The following is a 21,355-nucleotide window of genomic DNA, read 5'->3' as shown; positions in this document are numbered from 1 at the left end:
TATTGAAAATTTCCCGCGAAAAGTCAGCGGTATTTGTCTGAACTCGTTTCAATCCCACTCGGTCATCGATGATGTAAAATGATGCACTTGACCACAGAAATGAACTCGTGACATTTTCATTTTCGACCAGGGAGAACCCGTAACTAATCATTGTTAGCTCAACTTTGCAACGATGGTGAAGCTCACTGGACTCTCTGTCCGCGATATACGCTTTCCAACGTCTCTGGAACTTCATGGCTCAGACGCTATGGTGAGAACTATAGGAAAACCTTCAAAGCAAATCGTCTGAGAGTAGATTAATTAACCTACGTTGTATCAGTGTATCTCGAAGCATGTCGACGAAGTGGGCTTCCGAACCCTTCGAATTATTTTTCGTATCTCTCCCACCTCAGCCCTATCCCATAGCTTTTCCGTTGGTCCGGCCTGGGGTACAAAGGGTGGGGTCAGCAGAGAGAGAGTAATAAGGAAAAGAGAAGTAGTCCCATGACTAACACCAGTTTCAAAAGGAATTATCAGGCGCTTTATGAAGCCATGTCACATCACTTTGTCAATCATGAAAATGTGATTTGTGAACCATTTTGTAAAGCGTGATGAATTTGTTTTGGAAATGCGCGTTCTGCTCTCGAATGGCTCTGGTTAAGTTGTGACCGGGGTTTTGACAGGGGATGGGCTTGATAAGGATCGATAAAAGTCATAAAAATTTTATATTATAGACCACCTTAGTCTTTAAACAAATACAATATGAATATGACATAACTTCATCTTCTGTCGCCTAAGACTTGCTAAGACTAGAAAAAGTCAAATTATTAATTCAATGTGATTGTCTGGAATTTCACATGAGTGTGAAAGAGTTTTTGGTATTTGATTGTGATACAAAAGTGAGTTTTGCAAAGAGGTATAGGGGACCCTCTGCAGTGGTTTCTTTTTGCCTTCATTCCTGTGATGAGGTTAAATAAAATCTACCTTATTCTTTTATAGACTACAGTTTTCCAGTCAGACACTGGTGAAACCTTTTTTTAGTGTAGTTTTATTGTCAAAAAATTCTGAAAAAAGGATTTGTCAACCCTGTGCATCACAGTTTTCCAGGGAACTTAATGAGTATTTGGTAATTAGTTATTTGTGAAATAAGGATCAATGTCTTTATGCCTACTTTCCTGTAATTAGGTTAAATAAAAACGACCATATTCTTTTATAGACTACAGTTTTCCAGTCAAACACTGGTAAAACCTGTTTTTGGTGTAGTTTGATTGCCAAAAGATTCTGAAAAAATGATTTTTCAACCTTGTGCATGTGTTCCTGGGAACTTAGTTAATGAGTATTCGGTAAAGTTATTTGTGAAATAGGGATCAATGTTCCATGAGATATATGATTATTAGTACTCTGCATGTACACAATTATCACCTATTATGTTTACAGCGGTGGCCTCATGGTTAGTGCGCTCGACTCTGGATCGAGTGGTCCGGGTTCGAGCCCCAGCTGGGACATTGTGTTGTTCTTAGGCAAGGCACTTTACTTTCACAATGCCTCTCTTCACCCAGGTGTATAAATGGGTACCGGCAATTTAATGCTGGGGGGTAACCCTGCGATGGACTGGCATCCCATCCAGGGGGGAGTAGAAATACTCCTAGTCGCTTCATGCTACAGAAACCGGAGTTAAGCACCCGCCTGATGGGCCACTAGGCTCGTAAACAGACTTTTTACGTTATGTTTACAGCACAAGTCACCAGACTACTCAGCAGCCTATATTGTCTTTGAAACGGATAGAGTGGATAACATTGAAGGGCATGGCCTTACTTTCACTTTGGGACGAGGCAATGAACTAGGTATGTATATTGCTTCCATTTGACTCTTTATGTGTCAACTTCTTCCTTTTCATTAATGAATGATGCAATAAATTTTTCAAATTTAAGTTTAGAAGAAGCACTTTAGTAAAGGAAATATCAGTAAACAATGAGATGTCTGGGTACTTAGATTTTCTGTCTACTGCAATCATGACTAATGTTTGACATTTTTATCAGGTTATGTAATATTAATATATGAATTAGTTGTTCCCTCATAGCCACTGTTTGGTCTCATCAAGTAACATGCTCTCTTTTGTGGGTGGGAATCAAAGCATGATGCAAGACAAAACCAAAGAATGGCTGCAAAGGAGATTAGCTGGTCATGCAATGAAAAATTGTAACTGAGGTCTTGAAAATGTAATTTAAAGTCCTAGGTCACAGTTTTTCACAACACAGACCAACTGTCAAACCTACTTAATATATTTATTGTTTCCTATCTTTCTTGAATCACTTTTACAAACACTGATTATTTCTGCCCTTTTCCATACATGTATACATCCTTCATAGTGATGCAATAGACTACTGTTTCCTTATGCAGGGCTTTTCTTACTTCAAACATGAAGATGTTTTCAGACAAGAAAAGCTTTCCTTTTTAAGAGTGAAGTTTATTCAGCAACTCAACAGTCTAACTTTTTCACATTCATACACGCTATGAATAATTCTATTTTAAGCTCAAACTGTATATAATTATAGTACAAACAAAGAACATTCCATCTAGAATAACTATTAATAGTAAGCCTGCAAATTTAATATGCAAGTTAAAGGCATACAACAACAACTACAGCAAACTAATTGTTCAAAAAAGCTTTATTTTATGTGAATATTGTTGAAATCTTCCTTTCTGACTTTTTAAAAGCCTAATTTATGTTCAGAAAATTGTTCCAATTATTTGTGACCAATAAGACAAAAATTTGCAACAGCATTCCTGTAACTGTTGGGTTTTATTGTTACGAACAATACATTCAAATTAAACAAGGGCAAACATTTGTCTTAATTATCCTTTTCCCCCTCCAAATCTTTATTGTATATCATTTTCTTAACTGTAAGTCCTCGTCCCTGTGGTGATTAGGTAAAAATAGTAATGATTAAAAACTAGATCATTGGATAATGCAATTCAAGACTTTTTATTGGCTTAGCCATTATGGTATATCAGCCAATATACCATAATCTACAAATATGGCAAGCGTACGTGTCAGCTTAAAATTAAAAGGGAGCTAAAATTTTAGTAAAATTTAATAAAATTTAATAATTTAATTTAACGTTTTTTAATAAAACAATTATTCCACTCGCCCTTGTTGGATATGAGATGATTATAGTCAACTCGGTGCTACGCACCTCGTTGGCTATCTATCATCTCATATCTAACGCACGCTCGTGGAATAATTGTTAAATATACTTATTTGATAAATTGTGTTTCAATTGCTCATTAGTAATGGAAGCTGTAAAAACATATGGAAAAATGCTCATTGGTAGGACAACTGATGAAATCTTTGGTAACTTTGCTTCAGTTTGGAGTGAACTGGCTCATGAAAGCCAGTTTAGATGGGTAAGAAGTCATTACAAAGATATGTGGTACTTATTTAACTATTTTCCAAGTGAATACCATTCAATTTTTTAGTTTCTTTTAAGACAGAGGTGCAATTTAGAAAAACATTTGACAATAAAAAAAATTGTGATAAAATACTTCTAAAACCATTAAGATAAAAAAGCTTTTTATCATTTTTTAAAAATGTATCTGGATGGTTTAAGAAGTATTTTATTGGAATTTTTTTATCATCAAATGTCTTTGGTTATAGGCTGTTAGTGACAAAATGCAGTTTCGGATTGCTTTACATGTACACTGCAAAATGGGAGAATAATTTTGAGGCAACTATCTGTAACTGAATAATATTTATTTTGTCTCAGACAAAAGAATGGCAGACTTAAAGCACATTCTTAGCCTGAAAGCAGGCCATTGTTTGATCTCATCACACAACAGGAGGAGAGAGTGCATTGCATGACGAGACCAAACAATGGCTGTGAAGGAGACTACAGGAAGTGTGGCTCCAATGCCGTTAATTTTTGCTAACAGTTATTATTCAGACACCAGTGGCAAGAGACCATAACATACTTGTCTGAGTGAGTTTATTTCAGATAAACTGAAAGGTTTTTTTAATTTTGCTCTTCATTGAATAATATTTTCATTGGAATCTTTTGAAAGTAAATGCTTCTTCTCTTTTACAAAAAATTCAAACATCAGTTACTTAGTGTCCCATTCCAACTAACCCACCAAAAAAAGATGACAGTTTTTACCTCCTCTTCTGGCCCTTTGTTGTTTGTTACAAAATAATGCTTAAATCACCCAAATTGTTAATGTCTTTGAAATCCTCTTGATCTTGTCTTGTTATTTTTTGGTTTTAAGCTTGGTCCAGAAAAAGGTGTTATCCATCTTGCATTGGCTGCTGTTGTCAATGCATTGTGGGATCTCTGGGCAAAGATGGAAGGCAAGGTAATGCGAGACAGCTATTCATTGGTTTCATTTAATTCACTTGTGGCCTAAACAGGTTAGAGTAGTTAATTAACACATAATGTGTGACCATTCAAAGCAATGTTGCGGAGTAATGTCTTTGTGGTGCTTTGTCTTTTTCAAATTGATACCAAGTCTCCTTTTCATGTGTGATAACAAACGAATATGACAACCGATTACTTTGCTTGAATTTCATTTTAATCACTAGAAGTGGTCAATTCAATCAGGGATAGATGATATTCTGTGATTTTTTTTTCTATCCAGCCTCTTTGGAAACTTCTCACAGATATGGTGAGTCACTTGAAAATCCTGTTGTGCAACCTGCTTTGCTCTTTTAGTTTTAAGTTTCCTTTACTACTCTCACGTAATCCCCTGTGACGCTGCTCTAGAGGGTTAGGATTTGGAATGAGACAGTGAAGGTGCAGGGGTGAAAAGTGGGTGGTAGAAGCAGAAAGGTGGGGGTAAATTTCAGGTTGGCAGTGACTGGTTTGGGGTGAGAGCTGTGGAGGTGCAAATGAGTGGTTGGGAGTAAGAGCTGTGGAGGTGCAAATGAGTGGTTGGGAGTAAGAGCTGTGCAGGTGCAAATGAGTGGTTGGGAGTAAGAGCTGTGGAGGTACAAATGAGTGGTTGGGAGTAAGAGCTGTGGAGGTACAAATGAGTGGTTGGGAGTAAGAGCTGTGGAGGTACAAATGAGTGGTTGGGAGTAAGAGCTGCGGAGGTACAAATGAGTGGTTGGGAGTAAGAGCTGTGGAGGTGCAAATGAGTGGTTGGGAGTAAGAGCTGTAGAGGTGCAAATGAGTGGTTGGGAGTAAGAGCTGTGGAGGTGCAAATGAGGGGTTGGGAGTAAGAGCTGTGGAGGTGCAAATGAGTGGTTGGGAGTAAGAGCTGTGCAGGTGCAGATGAGTGGTTGGGAGTTAGAGCTGTGGAGGTGTAAATGAGTGGTTGGGAGTAAGAGCTGTGCAGGTGTAAATGAGTGGCTGGGAGTAAGAGCTGTGCAGGTGTAAATGAGTGGTTGGGAGTAAGAACTGTGGAGGAGCAAATGAGTGGTTGGGAGTAAGAGCTGTGGAGGAGCAAATGAGTGGTTGGGAGTAAGAGCTGTGGAGGTGCAAATGAGTGGTTGGGAGTAAGAGCTGTGGAGGTACAAATGAGTGGTTGGGAGTAAGAGCTGTGGAGGTGCAAATGAGTGGTTGGGAGTAAGAGCTGTGGAGGTGTAAATGAGTGGTTGGGAGTAAGAGCTGTGGAGGTGCAAATGAGTGGTTGGGAGTAAGAGCTGTGGAGGTACAAATGAGTGGTTGGGAGTAAGAGCTGTGGAGGTACAAATGAGTGGTTGGGAGTAAGAGCTGTGGAGGTGCAAATGAGTGGTTGGGAGTAAGAGCTGTGGAGGTACAAATGAGTGGTTGGGAGTAAGAGCTGTGGAGGTGCAAATGAGTGGTTGGGAGTAAGAGCTGTGGAGGTGTAAATGAGTGGTTGGGAGTAAGAGCTGTGGAGGTGCAAATGAGTGGTTGGGAGTAAGAGCTGTGGAGGTGCAAATGAGTGGTTGGGAGTAAGAGCTGTGGAGGTGCAAATGAGTGGTTGGGAGTAAGAGCTGTGGAGGTGCAAATGAGTGGTTGGGAGTAAGAGCTGTGGAGGTACAAATGAGTGGTTGGGAGTAAGAGCTGTGGAGGTGCAAATGAGTGGTTGGGAGTAAGAGCTGTGGAGGTGTAAATGAGTGGTTGGGAGTAAGAGCTGTGGAGGTACAAATGAGTGGTTGGGAGTAAGAGCTGTGGAGGTACAAATGAGTGGTTGGGAGTAAGAGCTGTGGAGGTACAAATGAGTGGTTGGGAGTAAGAGCTGTGGAGGTGCAAATGAGTGGTTGGGAGTAAGAGCTGTGCAGGTGCAAGTGAGTGGTTGGGGAAGGAGGGCTGTAGGGGGTGTAGTGGCGGAATTTTGTGACAATTAAGGGGTGAGAGTGGTGTAAATAGGAATGAGTGGTTTAGGGAGAAGGACTTCAAGGGCTTTAGCGATAGCAGTCAGTGACTGTTATAAGGGCTAGGGCATTAACATGGGGTCAGAGGTCACTGGTAGAGGGTTGGGTGAAGATTCCAAAAAGGAAGATATGACTAGACAATGGAACAGAAAAAAAGGCTATGGCCATTAAAAGTCAACCAAGTAAAGTATTCAGGATTTTTTTATCTTTCTTTATAGTCTCCAGAAAAACTAGTGTCAACAATTGACCTAAGTTACCTGTAAGTATTTGTGTGGTAAGCTTTTGTTGTGTGATTGTATATATTATATGAAACAAACGATAAGAAAAAAATGTAGGAAATACAGAATTACAGTAACATACAATTATTTTTATGTCACTGTCATTTTGATTGTGTTTTCTGTGTCCACAGGTCGGATGTGTTGACAAAAGATGAAGCCATTGGTCAGTCATCCTTGTATTTTATTGTTAATGTACTGTTTAAGCCTTTCTGTGATGGAGTGAAGACGTTCTGAATACCAAGTTTCGAAGTTCTGAAAAAGTACCCATCCCTCAAATATTCCAGTTGCTCTTTGTCATTTTTCTACTATTGTGACACTGATGGTAAATACCGTATTTCCTCGAATAATAGCTGTTCCTCGATTTATCACCTCCTCAAATAATTGCCCCCCTTGAATAATCGCCCCCTCCCCTTCCCCTCGCCATTTTCTCTTTCTCTTTTTCGTACCCCCTCCCTCTCAAGACAACATCCATTGCTTTAAGGCTGATCAACCTTGTCATGCCAGGTTGGAGAGGCTACGACATCATCACAGGTCCTCATACCAACCCATTTGCAGGGATCTCCATTGCGGTAAATCTGAATGATGAAGCTGAAATGGATTCTGATCCAGTTAAAGTCATCAGCAATGATTCAGGCTCTGACGCCAAAGATATTGACATTGAACATTGATTACCGTAATCAACAAAACAAATTTGAAACACTAAAAAGCCCACATTCAGTTTATATTTGGTGTGATTATTTTTTTTATTTAATGGTCTGATTAAAAAAAATATTTAAGGCATGACCTTCTGCAAGAAATATTGAAATAAACGCCTTCCTCGAATAATCGCTTTCCCTCCAATAATTGCCCCCTTTTGGTGCGAAAAAAGAAATTATCGTCCCCTGCTATCATTCGAGGAAATACGGTAGCTGAGAATAGAGCATTTTAATGTACTCACTTAGTTTTACCAATCTTACTAAGAAAATAAAACATCTCACTTAGTTTTACCAATCTTGCCAAGAAAATAAAACATAATCTTTGATAAACTATTTTATCAGAGTATATTTCATACAATTTATGTTGTTTCTTTATAGCTATTCTTCAGAAGAATGTAAGTGGCAAAAAAGAAAGAGGTATTTGAACATTGAGCTAAGAGGTATTTTAACAATTTAAAGAGGTATTTTAACAAGTGAGCTAACCACCTCCCGGTTAGCTCAATTGGTATAGCGCTGGACTGTTGTGCGGGAGGTCGAGAGTTCGACTCTGGCCGGACCAACACTCAGGGTCTTTAAATAACTGAGAAGAAAGTGCTGCCTTTGTAATAATATCTGCAAATGGTTAGACTTTCCAGTCTTCTCGGATAGGGACGATAAATGGAGGTCCCGTCTCACAAGCCCTTATATGTGATAAAAATTGTGGGACATTAAAGAACCCACACACTCTTTGAAAAGAGTAGGGCACATAGTGCCCAGTGTTGTGGTCTATCTTTGTGTAGTGTCTAATCTAGGGTGAATTGGGGAGGGAAGGTGAGATCAATACATGGACTGAAGTGGCTGCATAGTGCGCCTGATGAATTCTGTTGTCCGATCTCACCTTAACTGATTGTAAAGCGTGACTGATTATCTATATAGTAGTTTGTGCTATATAAATGTTAAATTGTTGTTGTTGTTGTTGTTAGTGTTTAAAATATTTTCTACAATTGTAATTATTGTTCAATGATTGATAATTTATTAAGCATTTTGATTCCTTCCATTGAGTAAGCCTGTATCATGTCAGGATAACTGACTAGGTGGTTTGGAAGATATCATCAACTTCTCTACTCTACAGTTATATAGTTAAGTACAATTTTCATGTGCTTTCAGAACAAGAGATCATTGCTAAGGGATATCCTTCCTACACAACATCTGCTGGGTGGCTTGGCTACACTGAAACTCAGCTTCGTGAACTGTGTCAAAAATATCTCAAGGCTGGGTGGACAAGGTTATATGTCAATGCTCTGTTTTAATTAGTTTTATTGAAACCTGTACAGAATTATGAATGAATGAATGAAAAACTTTATTTAAGTGTCTATGTTTTTAGCTATAAGCTATTGGGGGACACTAAAAGATTTAAAAGTCAAATACATTTACATATGTAGGTAATAGTTATTTACAGTAGATAATTAAAAAGATTATAAAGTTATTTAGTTAAATTTTAAATTTCAACGAGAGTTGAAAGGTCGACTTTTCTATGTTCTTCTTGAACGAATTTAGAGTTTCTATCGTTCTTAGGTGTCTTGTTAACTTCGACCAGATGAGAGGTCCCATATATTTAATAGAATTCCTACCAAATCTTACAGTTTCGAATCTTGGCAGTTCGAAGTTACTGTTCCGTAAATTATACTGAGTGTTCTTTATATTAAATAAGTCAGAAATATTCTCAGGTACAAGACTGTGCTTAATATTAAACATCAAAGTGGCAATGTCTTGTAGGCGCCGATTGTTCAACGTCGGTAGTTTGTCGCGACTTAGCAGTTCTTGATAGGACGCTGATCTAGTTTTGTACACCACCTTAAGTGCTCGCTCCTGAATCCGCTCAAGCTTTCTCCGATCCGATGCATTACAAAAGTGCCATACTAGATGACAGTAGGTTAGATGGGGCAGAATTGAAGACCTGTAAAGTTATAGTGTATAAGTTACTCATAGTGATAATCTAAACAATCTAACAGCATTAGTGCCTCTGTCCAGGGTTGTAACTAAGAAATGATGCTGCAATTTCTGAAATTTCACGTGAGGCGGCTCAAAGGTGGTGAATGACTGTAAATGTGTAACCTCAGAAGTGCCTGTTGTGCTTTTTACCAAGCAATCACCAAACAAAAATCCAGCCAGCAATTGCCCCTTCTAGATCCAGTGAATTTTGAAGGCAGCCAGCGCTCAGCAACAACCCTGCTCCATCAGTTCTTTCATTAGGGGTAATGGACTGAATGAATTCACCAAAATATTGCATTCAACAATGAAATGAGAAAATCTTGAGTCTGCACAATTGCAGACTTAAGCAAAAGTTTATAGAACAATATAATGGACTTCAAATGGTAGGATGCGTAAGTAGTTAGTAGCAGCAGCAGCAGTAGCAGTAGCAGCAGTTCTTTGTTTAATGTGGCACCACACTTAGCTACAAGCTACTTTCCAGGAAGCCCACAACAAAATACTCAATAAACATTACAACCTACATCAAGAATTTACATTAGGTAAAATATTATTATAAAAAGGATATTGCAAATTTAAATATATATTTGTATACATGTGTAGTAAAACAGATATCAAAAAAACTAAAAACTTAAAATTTTAGGCGATGGATGTCGTGAAGAAACGGTCTTGTGCTAGCCTTTGCGCGTATAGCATCTGGTAGCGCATTCCAAGTCTTAGCAGCAAAATAACAAAGTGACTTAAGACCATGCTTGGTACTGTTAACCTTAGATAAGGAAAGTGCCTCTTAAATTGTAATCAGTCCTCCTTGGTTTAATTAAGTCAGCAGTAGGTCTGAGAGCCTTATATAGAAAGCAGTTATTGACTTTTAGCAACATGTCTTGAATCCTACGACTCTTCAGTGTCGTATGCAAGCCGATACAATAGAGCAAGTCTTCATATGAAATACCCTTATCTTGATATATATCTATTAGTGCACATTGATGTACCCTTTCCATTTTCCTTTTATTCCTTTCCCCACAAAGGTAGGATGTCTAAATATCATTTGGTTACCATTAAAAGACCAGGCAGTTTGGTTGTTTTTTCTTTGACCTCTCATTGACTCTCAAAGGCATTTCCTTCTATTTGGCTATAATTGTAATTAATTTGGTTTTAAAGCATTCAATCAAAAAGCACCATTTTTAAAAATTTCAGAAGTTAAGTGAATAATTATGCAAACTGTTATCGTTTGCAACAAATACAGATTCAAGATGAAAATTGGTTCTGATCTAAATGAAGACATCAGAAGAGCAACAATATTCCGAGATGAGATTGGATGGGATAACTTTCTGGTAAATGTCAGACTGCTTTGGGGTCCACTTTTACCTCATGCTGTTTTAAGCCAAGTATTTGAAGAGATAATCACATTATTTCGAGTGCAATTTGGAATAAATAAGCATGAGTAAATTTTTTCAAAGACTAACAAAATTGCATGAGCCCGTAGGGCGAGTGCAATTTGTGGTCTTTGAAAAAATTTACAAGTGCTTATTTATTCCAAATTGCACGAGAAAATCATGTGCTTATCTATTAATAATATACATGAAAAAATACGAGGTAGCTTCTCACAACTACGCAGAAGAAAAGCGCGCGCATCACGTGCAAAAATAATTTATTCAAACCCTGCAAGTAACATTGACCTTGACATTAACATTGACCAATCATTCTGACCAATCAGAATGTCTGGTTTGTTTCTTTCTTTGCACTGAATTAACTCTCTTCTGCACTGAATTAACTGAAAACTGCAATCATCTTAACCAATCACAACTAAGAAATTTTTTCATGTATATTATTAATTATAAAATAGTTGTCCTTTCCATGAGCTCTTCATATATGGCATGACATATACTGCTAATTACAATTCAACTTGGGTATGCTAGTACTTAGTCAAAGTCAGGTACTATGTTTCACTATTCACTCCTTTGTAAAACTGTTTAAGTAAATCCACAGTGGCAACATGACTGTTTTCTATGTGTGTGTTAATCAAAGTTTAATGTTTATAACTCTCATGTTCAGACTGCAGTTCACTCAGTGCTTATTTAGACCAATGCCCCACCAGTTTTGATCTCTTTTCCTCACTAGTACTAGTGGTGAGCAGAATTCATATCAATTTATAAATGGCTGCCAAATGAGATTTAAAGCCTTTCAGATTTACAGCAAAATGTTGAGTTCCCTATTTTTAAAAAAAAAATAGAATGTACATATTGTTTGTCTCTGATCTCCCATTTACATTGGATACAATGTTTTGTAGGCAATGGATGCAAACCAATGTTGGGATGTTGAGGAGGCTGTTAGTTATATGATGCAATTGGCAAAATTTAAACCAGTGTGGATTGAGGAACCCACTTCACCAGATGATGTGTTAGGTAAATTAGCTAGCAGTAACTATACACTTTTAGATTCCAGCCTGTACTCTCTTTACTCATGGAGAGAAACTCGATAAGCTTTAACATGAGAATCAAGTAGTTCATGTGCATTTCAACTTGGACCCCACAGCTTATGCTGTATTAACTGCATTTGTACACAATCAATAACAGGAATTTAGGGGGTGTTGCTAAGTACAAACCTTGAGTGATGCATTGGAACACGGGGATAAGTAGTCAGGGGCAGCCACCAATTGATGGGCGTTTCCTTGAGTTACAGTTGATTTTTCTTTTTTTTGGTTTCATCATTCAAAGTAAAAAGGTAATGGCTCTTATCTCACTGATCAAAGACTAAGAGCAATAATTAGTTTTATCACAAGGGGTAGTAGAACTCCTTGTGAAATTGTTGTCAGAAACATGGAAACGCCCCCACGCAGGAACAATTTCTCTATCTTTGAAACCAGATATTTCGTTTTGTTTGTGCAGTGACAGTTGATTGTAATGATTAAATTAGTGATTCTCATATTACCTATTTATAGAGAAGCGATTACACAATAGCGACACAATAAATGAGTTGGAATTATGTCTTCACTTGTTTTACTACAATTGTCAGATGAAACCTGAATGAACATCAGAAACAGGTAAAACTGACAAACTGAATTTTCCATAGGATTCAAGTAATTACTGACTTGGTTTTTCAATGTGCTTTATTTGAAGTGGACAAACTCAGTTTAAGCAGCCTCTTTGAAGAGAAAAAATTGGAACTACATTTAACAAGACAGCTTCAATACTTGTTTAAGCTTTGGTGTGAATGGGTTATATAATTAAATTTTATTCTGATCCAACCATTAATCAGGTCATGCTGCAATTTCCAAAGCACTGGAACCTCATGGAATAGGTGTGGCCACAGGGGAGCATTGTCAGAACAGGGTCATCTTCAAACAGTTTTTTCAAGCCAAAGGGTTTCAGTTCTGCCAAATTGACAGCTGCCGCATGGGTGGATTAAATGAAGTTTTGGCAGTGTTACTGATGGCTGCTAAGTTTGGAGGTAAAGCAGAGTCTGATTGTTGAAAGTTAACTCTATACACCTTAACATCAGTATGCATATTCTCCTTACTTTTCACTATACATTTCCTAAGGTACTGAAAAGGATTCTTTGTTTAATAATCAGGAGCTTATTTATTTATTTATTTATTTGATCATTTGCCACTTAATTACCCACACACATACAAAAATAAATTACAGTTGTTTACAACAATCAAAAATAACAACTATAATATCAAATTACACTTAATCCATATAAAATTACTATTTATGATCATTTATAAAAAGTGTGGTGAGTAAGCCCAGCAGAAGCTAGTAGCTTATCAAACCTGGGTTCCTCACACATGTAGAAGATAGATTTGCCAATTACAGGCAGGCAAGTTTAATCTACTTTTATGTCAACGAAGAATTTTTTAAGTGAAGTCTTAAAGGTGGAGAATCTGTAGGATAGGATAAGATCTTGAGGTAGGGAATTCCAAACCTTTGGACCTTGGTGCATGATTGTAAACTTCTTGATATGAGCTTCTTTAATTGGTGATCCTTTTCTTTTATTCTCATGACCTTAATGTGGGATTCGGGGATGATATTGTAAGGAGAAGTTAGATACCAGTCACTCTTAGGGGTCAAAGTGTTAAGAAACTCTAAGGAGCCACAAGGACAAGGAAGGATTAGCTTAGCATGCTGGACTTCAGGTAGAAAGGTTCTGATTTGAGCCTTGACTCAGGGCTGTTGTGTTGAGCTCTTTACGTAACACCCCGACTACTCTTGGCAGACTGGCAGGAAACCTGGAAAAAAATTAATGCTTCATGTTACTTGAGAAACATGGCAAAATTCTTAAGGGACACATCAGTTGCCTCTGATAGACTAGCATCCTATCCAGAGAAAGTATCAAATGATTACTCCAACTTCCTTGATACTGTGGAAACTGGACTGAGCTCTGGTGGTATGAACCATTAGCGTTGTGTGCAAACTTTGCAGCAGAGTTCAAGAGAACCTTCAATGACTATCTCTAGTTTTGTCTTTATTTTTAATTAGCAACCCCAACACCACTTTTCCAAGCTTTATTTCATATAAATTTTATTTGGCTGAATAAAACGTTATCTAATGATGAATGTATAATATTTAGTGTGCAATTTCACATTAGATATGCTTAGATGGGTTTTTTAGCATAAAAGTGCATTACAACTGTAGATTACACTTAATCATGGTAAGGTGAAAATGTAACTTTCATGATATTTTTTTTTTTCTCGTCAGTTCCTGTTTGTCCTCACGGTGGTGGTGTTGGTCTCTGTGAATACATTCAACATATTTCAATTTTTGATTTTATCTGTGTCTCTGCAACCTTAGAAAACAGGTTTGTAGTTTTAAATAAGATAGATGCAGAGCAGATTATAAAGATAATGGTCAAATCCAAGTAATTCATTACCATGGAAAATTTGGCACTATTCTCACTTACGTAAAAGCCACTGCATGTCAAATTAGTAAATCAGATAACTACGCACTCTTGTGGCAGAAATGCTATTGGCCATAGAAGTCCCTAGGGAAATTCTCGAGACCTTTTATACACTGTTGCATGCAATATCTCTCTCTTCTCACAATTCTACTGATGCCACAGTCTCTTCAAATTTCCCCACGCTTCTCCCCTTCAACAGCGCTAGCCAATTCCTCTTTCAGCTCACCCTAAGCCTTAGCCAAAAATTCTTTCACCTATAACTTATCTATCATAAGGCAAAAGGTGGCTTTTTAGGTGAGTTTGAATTCATTACTATTGAAATAGAATGACAAATAGCAGGATCAATGGCAATTTTACTATGAGAACCTGCATACCTCCCCTCCCCTAACCCAACATTAATCCTAACATGTCGTCAGTTGACTGTTGTTGGGTCCGAGGAGGAGTAGGTCCGCAGTTGCTCGGATACTAATATTGACCTGAATAATGTTACCTTTGAGAAATTATCAGTATTTCTTTGCACTAGCATGTTTCTTGATTGATGGTATAAAATTGTGATCCATCCCATTCAAATTGACCAGTATTACCTGTGCCTATATTGAAAAAATATGATCAACGTATGTAACTGTTATGCAAACTAAAGACCTTTTATGTAAGGGATCTTCACTTTCTTTAATGGTCTACAGGGTAACAGAGTTTGCAGATCACCTTCATGAGCATTTTATCCATCCCTGTGTTGTAGAGAAAGGAGCTTACAAAGTTCCTATGGTAAGTTGATATGAAAAAGACAAGGATTACTGATCTGCTGAATTCTGAATTTGCAATTGCTGTAACGACTCATTCACGACATAAACATCACAAACGACCGAAAAAGAACAACCTAGCTTTACCGACAGACCGAAACAGACCAATCACGAACGACTTACATCACTTGAGTCTTACAGCCAATAACATCACGGCAAAACCAACCGATCATTTCACACGAACTGGAATAAGAACATTCTACTGACAACAATCACTCACTTGACTCTGATGATGACTTCCGCACAGGTTGTCGAAACGTCAGTCACTGCCACTGACAACAGTCCTTCTCAGGACTACACTCACCCGGACGATCAGACTACACCTTCACAATTTTCTTTTTGTAGACCATACCGTTTTATACAGCATGCTGTGTTAGAAATGTATCTATAAGCAAGTTAATCATGACAGAAGAGTATAGATATATCAAACCCATACCTCTCAATTCATTGTAATCATATCATAGATATTCACAAATTAAAATCATGCGGATTGATGTAACAGTCACCATCATCATACTCAGATCCCAGAGGTTTTTTTTTTCTACTTTCTCTCTCACTCTCACAGAGGGCAGGAAATTATCTGTTCTTTTCCTGTAAGGAAAGCTTGGAAGAAATAAGAGAGACTCTAAAAATGACTTCTGACAGACAGGTGTCATTACAATAACACCAAAGACTGTTCTCTGTTCTGTCTCAGTCCCCAGGGTATAGTGCTGAAATGAAGGAGGAATCTCTGGATGCTTACGAGTTCCCTAATGGTTCTGAATGGAAAAAACTTATGGGTCAGGGGCTCTTCAAAGTTGAATGAAAATGTTGTGGAATGTTGTATTTAGAAATTTTCTGTGTAGGAGAAAAAAGTAATTATATTACATATCACTCCAAAGCAATGACCCAAGGTTAATTTTTGCACTAATATTGCACCTTTGAGCCTCGGACAATTCCTCCTCATTAGTCCTAAACATCCATTAATGGGTACAAAACTAACTTTAAGAATTAATGAAGGGTTTTTAATCCAAAAGTATTTTAGAGCAGTGAAACAAACATGATCAGTAAATATAAATATTACTTAATGAGTTAGTAGCAAATTAGAATTTGAAAGTAAAAATGTATATATAGCATTAGGAACCTCAAGGACCAACAAAATCCAGTACTGAAATTTGAATTTTTTTGGCAAAGGGTGGAATGTGTAAAAGATTCTAAATTTAATTGCATTAGTTGGCCCTTCATAATAGAAAATGTTATTTTTCTCCTTTGTGATGTACTCTTTCTGTTTCATGGACACTTAACAGTATGTGTACCCTTCAACTATTTTTGCTTTTTAGGTCATTATTTGTATTGTGTTTGCTAATAATGAAAAAAGAAATGTTGTGCTGATGATTGGTATGAAATAATTGTTTAATATGTAAATTATTTATGTTGCCAGGGTGACAAAATTAGTTGTGACTGTTTTAATGCTAGGGAGTTCCACAAATTCCAATGTCAACCTAAGCTATTCCATTATGTATTGACCCTTTTGAATACGGTAACTTGGGGGAGAGGGGGGAGGGGACAAAATTGTTAAACACAATTAGTGAGACAGACAAGAGTTGAATAAACCAGATCTAATGACAGCAAGCCTCATAAAAACCCTTAACACCTATCTTTTTAACCCTTTCACTCCCAAGATCTCAGCAGTGATTCTCCTTACTGTCTGCCTTGTAGTTATTCTGGCAACAGTTTGGAGAACCTAGCATTGGATCAACTAACAATCCCCTAATTGTTATTTTTTTCTATTCTCATCACGTGTCTGCTTGATATTGCATTGATGTTGTAAGGAGAAATTCTGTGTTGGTCACTCATGGAATTTTAAGGGTTAAAGGTTCTTTTTTTAAAGCTCTACCTACATGCGAGTAACACAGTAAGATTATCTATGAACTTTATAATGGGCCTTGCCCACCATAGAGTTTCTGTGGCTCATTGATAGAGCATCGCAGGGCAGAATCAGAAGGTCTGAGGTTTGATTCCTCATAGGGACTCAGAATGTTTTCTTTGTCCCACGCTCGTGATTAGACGAAAAACATCCTTGTACACATCAAGACTTGCTCCTCATCAGAGTTCAGTGAAAGATACACCTTACTCACAGCACTCCGAATGGAAATAGAATTGGCCTCTGGGTTGATTTTAGGTGCATTCTTAGTGTCATTATCATAATGACTGTTTAGGTCATGATATATTTTGACTCGTGACTCAAGGGAGGGAGGGAGGGAAGAAAGGAGTTTGAGTAAATGTTTGAAACATACAGCAGTGGTGCTTCAAGACTCAGTTGAATCTCCTCCAGGTTCTTAAGAACAGCATCATTTATGCTTCTTCCCCTAACAGGTGAGACCTCGCTCCCTCCCCTTCAAGCTCTGAGGAGGGGTTATTGGGATCCGTTAGAAACCGTAATCGTGGAAGAAATATCGTTTAAAACCTGCAAAAAAAAATCAAAATCGAAAATCGCGCACAAAACCGTCAATTTTTCACATTCCAGTTATCAAAACCCTAATCGATCTGATACAGTGGTGACGAGTGAAGCATGCAGAAGTTTCGCAGCTTTTCGAGATCAGTGGAGGCGCATACTTGCCGCTTAGATCGAAGAGAAACCGTAACCCGAATATGAAAAACCGAAAACCACATCGTATACAAAATCCGAAAGCTCGTTGGTTGAAAAACAAATGCTCTAACTTAAAACGGAGAATCTGCAAACCGCAATTAGCTCCAAAACTAAAAAAAGCCGAAGTTGTCCGGCACAAAAAAACGAAAAACCACCCTAAAAATAGTAGCCAAAACCGAAAAGCCCAAGGCCTCCCTGTCTAAGACTGACAAGGGATGCTCTCTTTATGGTTACTCTATGGAAATAGCGAGTATATCTGCATGAGTGACAAAATGCTTTTCAGACTTAACACTTGGTAATTGATTAAGAGTACAGTTGATTCATCTTAACGGAGCGATCTCCCTAATAAATATCTCGAGAATTAAATAGCAGAGGGCGTTAAATTTCAACGACATGTATGCCAATTTCAGCCCACTAAACATTCCTTCATTTTCTTTTATACGAGAAATCGACTCTGCAACCTAGATTTTATACAGACTTGGCAAACTGTGACTCGCGTGTTTCTGTTTGTTTGTTGATGCTTTAGTTGTTGTCATAATCTTAGAAGAGAAGCCCGATTACCTTTGTGGAGGAAAAACAATCACTGTTCAAGTGGGGCGTTTTTCAACTTTTGTCGATTTTATTATCTCTGACAAACGATAAAATACAGTTTAACTTGCGACTGAAACTTTTCTGGCTGAAATCCTTTTGGAAGTTTCATCAGTTGTGGATGTTATGTTTTACAACTTTTTAAAGATCTTGAAGCCAGTGGTGGTATTTTCAGCGGCGCAAGAGGTTTTGCTGCTTGAGCTGCAGCTGCGAGGATAAAAATAGCCGCTTCTGTAATACAACCAGGCGCTATTATAAGCGAACGGGTATTTAAAGGCCACGATATCGCCGTACTGCACTGGAGTACCATCAGTAGCGTACCTGAAAAAGACCTGGAACGTTACGTAGTTGTAGTAGAACCAGTTGTTACCTGTAAGTGAGCTGATCGTCCTGTGGGAAAAAAAAATTTTTCTCAGGATGTTTGCTTTAAAACATCGCTTTCATTCAGCTAATCTCCCTTCACTTTGACACATATCTCAGCCACAGAGGTTAAGAGAATGGTAAGGAAGGGGCATCGGAATCTTCGGGTTTGTGCTTTTGGCTTTTTTTTTTTTTTTTTTTGGCATCTGGTTTTCGTCAAAAATACTGACGAGTGTTTTTGGATTTGGTATCCGGTGTGGTTTTAGGTTTTCCTATTTGGTTTCCGGTTTATCCTCGATCTCAGCAGCAATTATGCGCCTCCACTGGTCTCGAATAGCCGCGAAACCTCTGTATAATCCACTTCTCACTACTTTATCGGACCAATTACGGTTTTGATAACTGGGATGTGAAAATTTATTGGTTTTGCATGCGGTTTTCGGTTTTGACGGATTCAATTTTATGCGGTTTGCGTTTTTGAATGAATTGTTCCCAATGCCCCACTCCGTAAGTAACCAAAAAAAAAAGGCGAATGCCAATAAGGTGTTGCTGACAAAGTGCTGCTGAGCGTTAGGGAAAACGTGTTTGTTCTTGTTATTTTTTTCGACACTTGGGAAATTTCAATAGCAAATAATCACTTACGAAGTCATGTAACATTTTGAGCTGCTCGATGTAGAACAGTACAACCGGTATTTGCTACTCAGCGACACTACATCACCGCAGTTGATTGGCTGGCCGTACATCTTTCCCATGGCGTAAATGTAATAAAATATGCTACTTGAGCACGAGGACCAAGCTGATGAAGTCATCACTTGGCCAGGGCATGTATACCATCGGCAATTCGAAGTGGTGCAGCGCATCCAGTAGTTAACATAGCTACCAGAATGATAGGCTGATCGCAAAGCGATCCGATCTCCACTGTTAATGATGGGATATCTGTGACCTACAATGTAAGAATAGAAGGAAATTAGTGGAAGGCTTTCTTCACAGGCGTCTTTGGCTTTTGCGTATTTGGTTTAAAATTTGAGACTGGGGAATCTGTTTAAAATTGAATTATTTTACATTTTTGGATAGGATTGCGTTTGCCAAACCAGAATTTCCTTTCAATAAAACTAGAAATTTTTTGGAAACGTTCACAGTAATTAATTAACCGCCTCCCGGTTAGCTCAATTGGTTAGAGCGCTGGACTGTTGTGCGGGAGGTCGAGGGTTCGAGCCCCGGCCGGACCAACACTCAGGGTCTTAAAATAATTGAGAAGAATATGCTACCTTTCTATAACATCAAGTAATGGTTAGATATTCTAGTCTTCTCGGATAGGGACGAATAAATGGAGGTCCCGTCTCCTGCAGGGTTAGGGGCAGGAGACGTTAATTTCCCACGCACGAGATTACTGTGTGATGGATGTCCTCCCCTGGGGTGGGATGGGTGGGTAACAGGACCCCCGTTGATACCAGTGTTTACTACACTGAAGGGGCTATCCTGTATAAATATAGATGTCTGTCTGTAATTAAGCAATACTTCCGACACTGAATGTGAAGGGACTGAAACATGATTCCAGTTTTTACCGTTGGATAAACCAGCCCAAATAGCTTCTCTGGGACCGTAAAACTGAATGTGAGCGTTACCATTGAGCGTCAGTTGGCTGCTGGAAAGACTGACGGACGCAGAATTCACGCCGAGGGCGAAAATTAGCGCAAAGAGGACTGCCACAGTGATAGGCTTCATGTTCTTGGATAAATTGCGTGGAGGAACTGAGGATTTTGCTCTGGCTAGGAACTCTTTTCCTCTCTAGAGGTAGAACACTAAATGACTACAAGAGCTTGAAAAGTCGCTTTTACTATGAGGGGTATGACTGTGATAAGTTATTGTCCGCAATGAAGAACTAAAACCAAGACAGAGACACAAAGAGCATACCCGTGAAACAAAAAAGTTGTCACCCGCTGACATTCACCTTGTACACTTAAACTAACATTGAAAAAAAACACGCTGTAATGTTTACTCCCCGCTAGTCGCTCACTCTACATGCATATCCTGATTTTCCAACGAGATTATCGTCGAACACTGCTTCCGTTATATCTCGAGAAGAACTAAAATTCTTGGTGAAAATATACTGAATTTGCACGCAATTTTACCTTTTTTTTTTAGTAGATCTCTTAACGCGCGTGCGCGCGTGAAATTACTCTTAATGGACTCGGGACGTTTCATCATAAGATGGAAACAAAGTCAGTTTAATAAATCGACAGTGGTTTAGCGTGGTCTGCACTCTTATCGACAACGATATTTGTTATAACAATGGTCAAAATGTTGTGGACTCACAAGGCACATCCCAGTGAGTCCGCAAAAAATGATAAAATTATAGTTATCTTTCTTGACGAGACATCTACTATAATTATTTTTTGGGACCCATTTTCTCCTACAATGGCTCTCCAAGGGTCACGAATGAAAAATCTTGCGTCAAACTTCAAGCTATCTCTTGGATTTAATTTCATTGGCCTTGAATTATACCAAAGTATCGTATTTTAGATTCATAAGCAATATCTAGTTCCTTCAACTTTATGCTTACAACACGACATCATTTGGTGGAACTAGTGAAACCGATACTTTTCTATGTTTTAAGAAGAGGGAACGGGAAAGAGGTAAATACATTTTTTGGAAAGGTGCCGTGTAATGCAAGCCGGAAAACTTATACAAAGACTTACAGTTACAAAGCTGAATGAAATTCATCTAGAGAACTTCGATTCCCTCGGCAATATTTTATAACGTCGTGCACGAAACGCCTTACCGTGATGTTTCTTTTTAATAATAATAATAATAATAATAATTTACATTTA

At 38.1% G+C, this 21,355-nt stretch overlaps 2 protein-coding genes across 2 annotated transcripts; one reads left to right on the top strand and one right to left on the bottom strand.

Annotated features, from left to right (window-relative positions):
* Positions 1-82: 82 nt before the first annotated feature.
* On the top strand, positions 83-16,313 carry LOC111332077 (mitochondrial enolase superfamily member 1). The gene is made up of 15 exons (XM_088742242.1): positions 83-250; positions 1,715-1,823; positions 3,272-3,387; positions 4,243-4,329; positions 4,612-4,638; positions 6,532-6,572; positions 6,723-6,754; positions 7,665-7,703; positions 8,433-8,550; positions 10,498-10,585; positions 11,542-11,656; positions 12,510-12,701; positions 13,952-14,051; positions 14,834-14,915; positions 15,645-16,313. Exons 1-15 carry the CDS (start codon positions 173-175, stop codon positions 15,753-15,755), a joined length of 1,335 nt encoding a protein of 444 aa, XP_088598368.1. The 5' UTR covers positions 83-172; the 3' UTR covers positions 15,756-16,313.
* A 1,862-nt stretch (positions 16,314-18,175) lies between these two features.
* LOC148717437 (uncharacterized) lies at positions 18,176-20,439 on the bottom strand. Its single transcript, XM_088744066.1, has 3 exons — positions 20,090-20,439; positions 19,167-19,467; positions 18,176-18,557 (listed from the first exon to the last, which is right to left on the bottom strand). Exons 1-3 carry the CDS (start codon positions 20,247-20,249, stop codon positions 18,299-18,301), a joined length of 720 nt encoding a protein of 239 aa, XP_088600192.1. The 5' UTR covers positions 20,250-20,439; the 3' UTR covers positions 18,176-18,298.
* Between the last annotated feature and the right edge of the window lie 916 nt (positions 20,440-21,355).

Source organism: Stylophora pistillata, chromosome 13 (genome assembly GCF_964205215.1).
Source record: "Stylophora pistillata chromosome 13, jaStyPist1.2, whole genome shotgun sequence".
NCBI lineage: Eukaryota > Metazoa > Cnidaria > Anthozoa > Scleractinia > Pocilloporidae > Stylophora > Stylophora pistillata.
The sequence above is the reverse complement of the archived record's forward strand: the minus strand, read 5'-3'. Positions and strand labels throughout refer to the sequence as shown.

Bases quoted from the DNA above. Each gene is read 5' to 3' on its own strand.
- LOC111332077 (XM_088742242.1), top strand. From the start codon at position 173: ATGGTGAAGCTCACTGGACTCTCTGTCCGCGATATACGCTTTCCAACG. The intron at 6,573-6,722 runs GTAAGTATTTGT...CTGTGTCCACAG, and splicing joins ACAATTGACCTAAGTTACCT to GTCGGATGTGTTGACAAAAG. The intron at 14,052-14,833 runs GTTTGTAGTTTT...AATGGTCTACAG, and splicing joins TCTGCAACCTTAGAAAACAG to GGTAACAGAGTTTGCAGATC.
- LOC148717437 (XM_088744066.1), bottom strand. From the start codon at position 20,249: ATGAAGCCTATCACTGTGGCAGTCCTCTTTGCGCTAATTTTCGCCCTC. The intron at 19,468-20,089 runs GTAAAAACTGGA...CTTACATTGTAG, and splicing joins TTGGGCTGGTTTATCCAACG to GTCACAGATATCCCATCATT. The intron at 18,558-19,166 runs GTAAGTGATTAT...TTTTTCCCACAG, and splicing joins TCAAAATGTTACATGACTTC to GACGATCAGCTCACTTACAG.